The 8650-nt window shown below is 40.0% G+C and overlaps 1 protein-coding gene and 1 pseudogene across 1 annotated transcript; one reads left to right on the top strand and one right to left on the bottom strand.

The window, feature by feature from the left end:
* Positions 1-565: 565 nt before the first annotated feature.
* LOC115032244 lies at positions 566-720 on the bottom strand (annotated as a pseudogene).
* A 2436-nt stretch (positions 721-3156) lies between these two features.
* Positions 3157-6740, top strand: Atxn7l3b (ataxin 7 like 3B). Its single transcript, XM_021174777.2, has one exon. It carries the CDS (start codon positions 3455-3457, stop codon positions 3746-3748), a length of 294 nt encoding a protein of 97 aa, XP_021030436.1. The 5' UTR covers positions 3157-3454; the 3' UTR covers positions 3749-6740.
* Positions 6741-8650: the final 1910 nt, after the last annotated feature.

Here is an 8650-nt window from a genome sequence, read left to right as displayed (position 1 = left end):
AGCTGAAGTGGGTGGCAACCGCATAGGAAGATCAACAGTATCAACTAAACCTCTCTGTCCCCTGGCAGTTCCCAGAGACTAAGCCATCAACCAAAGAGCATGCATGGACTAGTTCATGGCCCCTTGCACCTATGTAGCAGAGGACTACCTTGTCTGGTCTCAGTGGAAGAGGTATGAGATGGGGGTACATGGGTGTGGGGGGAGGAGGCTGTTGGGGTAGGAGGGGAGTACCTGCTCAGAGGCAAAGGGGACGGGGGTGAAGAACTCTTGGAGGGGGGACTGGGAAGGAGGGCAACATTTAGAGTGTAAATTAAACAATTAAAAATGTTTCAGTAGTTATTTGATTTTCAAGACTGACATGAAACCCTGAAGAAATGCACAATCTCATTACAGTTTTAAAGCATAAACCTGCACATACAAACATGTTCTCTGACAAATAACTCTAGAACATGACTGGCAACTGGATGAGTTGACTTCGGGATGCATTCTGCTGCCTCATTTGTCTCTATTTTCTGTGAACACAAAAGTGACATACCCAAAATATATGTGTTTTCTTGTTTAATTTACAGAGCAGACCACAAGAACAGTTCCTACCACTACAGATTATGCTGTTGGTTTCTCCCATTTAGGGAAGCCAAAGGTGCCAATACATCCCAAGTACAGTGATGAGCTCCCACCCTGAAAACGTCTTCTCAATCATGCTATCTGCCAGGTAAGTATCAAATATATGGCTATGCCTATTAAAATATGTTAATATAAGAATGCAAATGTTTTCCTCTTTGAAAGAGTGGCTTCTCCCATTGCACACATTGTTTAATGGGGAGAAAAAAATCAAAGATGGTTGACAAATGATGGTATACCTTTGGCGCACTACGTATTTTAATGCATATACTTTAAAGCCACTTATGAAGAAGTACTCCATATTATCTGCATTGCACTTAGAAAATGAACTAAATATTGATAAATATAGTACATTCAACACTCCATTAAGATCACCAATAATTTTCTCATTTATTTTTGAGAAAAATAAATGAAATCTCCAGTATATTTCAATTCAAATTAAGACAATTTAATGATACAAATAGAAGACAAAATGGGAGTTAGAATACAGATTTTCAAAACAATACTGTTTAGTCAGAGTAAATAGAATTAAATGATAAAAGAATATTCAAAATGACTCTAATCCCATTATTTGAATTTCTATGAACATAAAAGCACATATACTTTGAAATAATTTTTATTGAACTGTACTAAATGTTTTAGATAAATACAAGGCAGTTTCCAACTCCCACAGTATAAGATTAAGAAAAACAATCTCCTATTTGTTTTGTCAAATTAAGGGAACAAAGACTCTTCGATGACCTGGCGTGAACAAATTATACATCGATAATGACAAAGGACAGTTGTCTGTTAATAAGAACTTTTGTTTGGCAATAAATGTGCTAGCACCAGAAAATGTCAAAGCATGCTAGACATGAAGCTAGACAGTCAGTCCCAAACCAAGGCCTGCAGAAAAAAGTCTAAACTTCACAAATGTCTCTGAATTTGTACTAGACCTGGAAAGTAGAGTTTTACACTTAGTTTGAAGAGGAAAGAGTTTAAAGCAAAGATGTTTGAAGTCCTAACTGTATTTTCCTCACCTAACTAGGCAGTCTGTACCGCTGTATACATCATGCAGGCACCATGTGAAAATTCTTATACGCATTGCCATGTGTCTCACTACAAAACTGTGTGATGACACCTATTCCTGAAATGTCAAGGAAACAGATCCCAATACAAGATTTGCATAGGCATCTACTGTAGGAGGCAGTCTGATTCAGCAACATGTACTCTTAAACATTACATGATTTATTGTATGTCCAGATCCCACATTGTGTCAATATGTTAATTTTTTGGAATCTAGAACATCTAGATTATACAAATGTCCAATTTAAAAAAAAAAGTTCTGTCTTAAATTTTAAAAAAAGAACTCTGGGCAGACAAAAATTAAGTAGCATAAGCTAAATGATTTGTATCTGCCAATTTGTGAGATCTAAATTAATTAAATAGACAACTAGAAAATACAATTGTTTACAAATAGTTTGCACTCTAAATCAATCAGTGTAAGGTAATTCTGTACTGAGGAAAATATGATCATCTGATGCTTTTCTGTAATTTGGAAATCTTGCATAAGAAAGCTATAAGTGAGGATTTGAATTTTTCCTTAGCCACAGTTCTTTCTGATAAATTGCAAAAGTAAAGCAGTTGCAGAGGAAGATCAAATAATGAACAAAAAAGAAAAAAGAAAAGAGTAAAGAAAGAATACAGTGATTTCCTTATGTTTAAATTCACAACTAATCTTTTTAGGAATAGCTAGCTAGCATCTTCTGATCCATTGTGGTTAGTAGAGTGTCTTATCAGTGACAGAATAAGAACTTGCTTGAGTCAAATGAGAAAAGTCGTTAGGAGCTGGCTGCAGAGGATTTGGTGGGACAGTTCCAGTTCTCACAATGAAAGCAGTGTAACTTTAGGAAAATCTTCCCCCTCCTTCTCTCTGCCTCCCCCAAACAAAGCACACATCATTTTTATCTTGTAGCACATTTGGAGACGTATATAATCATTTCTTTACAGTCACGCTGACTTAATGGTCTTATAAGTGAGATAAATGCCTTAGGTTTATTTGATCAATATATTTGAATTATGCCTTTAGTGTCAGGATTCTAGTTGTTTCCATTCAAAGAAAGCCTCAAAGATAAACTATAGGGCAATTTGTTTCCTTGCACCATCTAGTGGATTTAAATGACAACTGCGGCAGTACTGTAAATAACTGCAAGCCAATCCTGTACGTCAAATTTTCAGTCGTATGTGGATAAACATGCCTGAAATCATTATTCGATTGATTACACAACTGGACAAGTAATTATTATTCCTCCTTTTACGTAAGAAATCATTGAAACACAGGTGAACGCATTAGCGAACGTTTAAATCCCTAAACAAAATACCATAGCATCGTCGATAACATTTTATGAACCGGGAGAGAGAAAAAGAGACAGGCACGAATGCCAGTTGTCTTGCACAGACCAACAGAGCTCCCAGGCCAACGAATTGCGCCAGAGTCCGAGCCCGAGCCCAGCCTCCGCGCGGAGCCAGTGCGCAGGCGCAGCACCGGGCGGAAGTGGGGGGGCGGGCCCAGACCGTCCGCGAGAGGAAGAGGCCCGAACGGCTGGGTGAGGCGCCGAGACGGTTTTCGCGGCGAGCCGGGCTCGGGTGCAGCTCAGAATCCCGAACGTGGGTGATCGTCGCAGCCGAGCGAGCGTTGGGGCTCCGGAGCAGCGGTTGCTGTCGCCGCGGACGCCGCTGTTGTCGCCGTTGCCGCCCCGGAGGACGAGGCCCGGAGAGGCCTTGCAGGCCTAGCGGAGCCCGAGTGTGCCGTGAGTAAAGCCAGCGCCCTCCGCACGGTCGCTTGCGGGTTAAGATGGAGGAGATTTCGTTGGCCAACCTGGATACTAACAAGCTGGAGGCCATCGCCCAGGAGATCTATGTAGACCTGATAGAGGATTCCTGCCTGGGCTTCTGCTTTGAGGTGCATCGGGCGGTCAAGTGTGGCTACTTCTACCTGGAGTTTGCAGACACTGGGAGCGTGAAGGATTTCGGCATCCAGCCAGTGGAGGACAAAGGCGCGTGCCGCCTCCCGCTCTGCTCCCTTCCTGGGGATCCCGGGGACGGGCCCCAGACGGAGCTGCAGCGTTCACCTCCAGAATTCCAGTAGTCACCACCGGAGAGAGGGCGACACAGTGACCAGGACAATAATAGAGACTGGTCCCCGTGGCTTTGGAGGAATAAGCTAAGTTGGAGAGAAAAAAATAAATCAACAAATAAAGAAAAAGCAAACAAAAGTCCCATTTACCCCCTTCAAGATCTTAGCATTAAAATACAAAAACAAAAAAAAAAAAAACAAAAACCGAGAAGATGTAAAACGAACAAAACACCCAAAGAGGAGAATTTAGGAATCCCGGTCCATTTGAAAGGGTCTCCCATGCCAGCTCTGAAATCCTGGGCAGAAGAAGGTCCAGAGGCGTCGTGTGCTGTATTTTGAGCTGTATAAAATACACGTGGATGTGCAAGGACCCTGAACTGTCCTCGGTACACAGGTGAGCTGCTGTGTACCCAGCCTATACAATTCTATTTGTTTCTCAGATTCTGCATCTGCCTGATGTCATGGGCCTCCTGCGAAGTTTTAGATGGTGTTGATGGTCAGGCCCTGATCAGTCAGCTTCAGTGGACTGCTCCTCTGATTTCTAAGCCTCCAGCTGGGCCTCTTTGATAACAAATAGAAGTCAGGTGTGAGACTTAAATACTAAAAATATTAATATTCCCGTTTGAATTTGGTGGGAAGCCCTTGTGCCCTTGTCTACAAGAAGTTCCAAATCACCTGTTTTCCAAAGGCCCAGCATTTTGTGGGGACAAGGCCTCGACTTTGGCTCATCAGAAGACCTGTCTTTCCATCCCACTGAGTGACAAAGGTTTGGCAAAGGACAAGGTGGTTTACAAACAGCTCAAGATTTTCCTTTGATGCTATGAGGATGAAGTGTACCTCCTCGACTGCACATCATGTCCAATTGGAAGACTCATGTCTTGAATTACATACTGCGGACATAAGTTTGGTGGTCTTTTCCTACTTTTGAGTTACTGGTGATGTAACCAGCCCATGGGTCTGACTTGATCATTATGACAGGTCGCTGTCCTCCAGTGGTACCACTGACCTACAGGAGGACATCATGGCGGAGCAGGAGGCTGTTTAAAAATTGAGCCAGGAGGGAACTTTTTTCCATCTGCCTTCAATAATGTGAATGAGTTTAATGCTAAGAGCCCTGAAACAGGCCTGGTTTACCTGGTATGGTTGCAGAATCCCTTCTTCAACTGGGCAGTCAGACCTCTGCTGTGCTAATTAAGACTGTTTCCACCTTCTCTGCCCTCACAAACAGCAGTTCATCACTTGGTCCTCAGAACCTCCTTCCAGCAGGGGCTGTATATTTCTTGATGGAAAGTTGGAGGCAGGGTTAGAAGTAAAGGGGAAGTGAGTGGCATATCAAAACTGGTCTGTTTCAGTCCCTAAATGGGGGGTTATGAGGGGTGGGAGTCCTGAGGTGAGCAGAAAAGAAAGGTGCTGCTTTATTTGAAATGTTTTCTTACCTCATTCTGTGCCCCAGTAAAGGGTCCAGCCTCATCTGTCTGGCTTGGCCATGTTCCTGTCACTGCTCCACTGCCTCTCTGGTGCAGCTCATGATTCCAGGTGCTGCTTGCCACACTAGGTTTTCTCTCGACCAATTTCAGCTCATCTTCCAGTGCTGCTCCTCCGAAACCTACACAAGTTTCCTTTTTCCTTTTGTTGTCGTTTTTGTTTTCTAACTTTAAATTTTTATGTTGTTTTGTTTTACCTGTTTTTATGGAAGCCTTAGAGGAGAATCTCTCATGGCTCCCACTGTTTGGATTGGAATGGGAAAATAACAAAAACAAAAAGATCTTTTTTAAATTTACAAGGCAGTGTCATGTCTAAGTGTTTCTCTTATATAAAGCTGCCTTGCTAGCATATCTCCCTGCCTGTCATGAGTTCTTTCTTCCCATTGCTACTTGGATACGGCCTCTTAGGACTTACTGCAGAGCCAGGAATGCTGGCATACACAAGGAAGGAGTTGGTTCTGCTCCACATTTCTAATCCTATTGTGTATGTATCTTCCTTCTCCCAGGAGCTATTTGAAGTGTGTGGACTAATTTGGATTACTGTACTCAAGAGTTGAGGCAACTATAGTGCTTGAGCCTTGAGACTGTCTGTTGTTGCCTTCTCAGAGTTTTGCAACTCAGGGTTGGGGCCTAGTTAAAGTTTGGATCCTTAGTCCAAGAATTTTGAGAACGTGAGTAAAACCTTGGCAGGAGCTAAAAAATACTTAAAAGATACCTTGCTACATGAGTTCTTTAAAAACCTCCAATGAATTGTGGAAAAACAAAAAAGCAGTGTGAAATTCCTGCTTATATAAAGTACTTGGGAAACATGAAAGGGAGAAAGGCCATGGCCCACTCACTCTTGCCTTCAGATAGGGAGCTCAAATGTGACTTTAGTTTTCTTGCCTTTTCTGGTTAGAACATAAAGATGTGGGTGGTAGTTTGGGGTAATGGGTTTGCTCATATTACTTCCCTTCTTGTTAATTGCTTTTTTCTGTCTCCAACATTTTCATTAGGGCCGTAGCTCCCCACTCTGTGTAGATAAAAGGTGGGTTCAGTCCAGCTATTATTGCCCTGAGGGAACAAACTACTTTTTTGGGAGCAAATGTTCTCCAGCATATAGTTGACAGTGGTTAGGAGCCCTCCCCTTCCCCTCCCCTCCTGTAACAACAGAATTCTATCCTTCCTCTTCTGTTCATTGTATTGACCAACCAGTAATCCTATTATGTATCTGAGTGTATGTATAGGGGGAAAGGGGTTCTTTACATTTTCTGTGGTTTGTGGTTTTTTCTTCAGTAAATTAGTTCCCACCATCGCATGCCCAGGGGCCACTACCTGGCATTACCGCATGCTGGGATCATTGGGGGAGGGTAGTTTGAAATTCACCACTGTCCTTTGTTTTGGAGATTCTTATTTTTTAATAAGTAATCCGTCCTACACAAATAGCTAATTAACTCTTGTGTTCCCCCTGCCCATATGGCTGCTGGTGTAAATAAATTGCATTTTCCCATTGCTAAATGATAATAAAATTTAAAAAAATATTTTGACTCATTTTCTTAATGGCATGTTTCCCAGGGGTTGTTGGCATAGCAAAATATTTTACCACTCTTGAATCTAGGTACTTGAATGGGAGTTACATCAAAATCCATAGAGGAACTCTGTCTAGCTTTTATTTCTCATATAATCCTTCAAATTTAGCTGTCTATTGAATGAAAGAAAAAAAATACATAAACTTCCCTTTTTCATATGAGGTAAGAAGACAGTAAAATAAATATAGTCCGGGCTACTAATAATGGTGCATTGTGGTAGTTTAACTTGTATAGAATTTGTTTTAGTATATACATCATCTTCAAACTAACTTGACAAATGATAAGTAGCAGAAAATGCTTCTACCTACTGTCCCTTAGTTTGTCCCACTCCTTTAGGGTTTTTATTTGCTTTTGAATAACATCTCTTAATTGTAATCTACAGTTTGAGCATTTCCTAGGAATTGTACATAAAATTTAGTTCTGTCCAAAGTCACCATGTTCTAGTTCTAATTCATTAGATAGTTCAAGGTGGGAAGTAGACAAGTCAGAAGTCATGGGAACGGGACCAGAGTAGGAAACTTCTAGTTGAATACTCCAAATAGCCTTCTCTTCCATGATCATGAGTTGTAATTAAATGCAATTGGCCACCTAAGACCTACAGTCATATTTGTTGAGAAATTGTTTTAAAAGAAAATGGGAAGGCTCTGTTAAAGAGCATGTGACAAGTTTACTATGCAAAATCCTAAAAATCTCGATTTTCCTTAAATTTCTATTAAATGAAATCTATATGGGAATCTACCATAAGATTTTATTTAAATTATCTGATGCAGACATCCTATTTTGTAGAATTAGATTTAATATAGTTAGTCCTTTGTTTTCTAAAATCACATAAAGACCAACTATGTTCTATAGGTAGTATCTTTATTGTTAGAAAGGATATCAAATAGTTCATAGCTCTGCTGGATTTAGTAATTTCAAGTTATTTGAAGTAAGGATTCAGGAAAACTTGCTCTGCAGGCATTAATGATAACTGCCCTCTGAACCTGAGTTGTCAGTCTCTGTTCATTTAACAAATGAAGAGCTGGTGTCTACCTGCTTTTAAACACTGTGAAACAACCAACAATTAAACAACGCTGAAAAGTTTAACATAGTGTCAGCTCTCAGCTTACCTTGGGATATAATACTTTAAAAGTTTACTGTGCTGGAAAAAGTGTGTCATTCATAGTTCAACAGATACATGTTCTTGATAGAACTTTGGAGGAGAATAGTAATAAGATGTAATCATTGAAAATATATGGTACAGAAAACTGAAAAGCCTTGGAATTTAGTTCCAGTTGTTTCCCCAATTTTAAAACAGTTCTAGTTCTATGTGAACCTCATTGGAAATATGTGTGCTTAAAAAAAAAAAAAAAAGAATTGTTAAAATTGATTTTAGAACTGAAAATGGCGTGCATCTTGCTGGCACCTGAAAGTTATTACCAAGACTAAATCCTGAAGTCATTAGATGTGACAGAAACAAACTTAAAATGCAAATAGTGTGACTCTTAAGCCAGCACTCATTGGCTGAAATAATTTAGTAAAAAATTAAGTTTCTAAAACTGTAGTTAAAAAAAGAAAGAAAAGAAAGCATGATTCTTAATAACTTTATGATAGTGAATTTGAGAATGAAAATAAATGTTTAAAATACAACTTGTCAAAGTTGATTGAAGCCAGGCATGGTAGTCTTGGCTGTAACTTAGCTTCTGAAGGAGAAATGAAGTTTGATTATCAGGAGTTCAAAGGCAGCCTTAACTGTATAATGATTTCAGTCACTCTAGGTTAAGATTTATGTGACAGTGGTGTGTAAGAATAGATAACCATGTAACAGATTTTAATTCACATTTAACAAATATTTCACATATTATGACTATTTCAGAATCTCA

This window comes from Mus caroli, chromosome 10 (genome assembly GCF_900094665.2).
Source record: "Mus caroli chromosome 10, CAROLI_EIJ_v1.1, whole genome shotgun sequence".
NCBI lineage: Eukaryota > Metazoa > Chordata > Mammalia > Rodentia > Muridae > Mus > Mus caroli.
This window is presented reverse-complemented; position numbering and strand designations above follow the sequence as displayed.

What these genes read in the sequence shown, in the direction of transcription:
- Atxn7l3b (XM_021174777.2), top strand. Translation starts at nt 3,455, where the DNA reads ATGGAGGAGATTTCGTTGGCCAACCTGGATACTAACAAGCTGGAGGCC.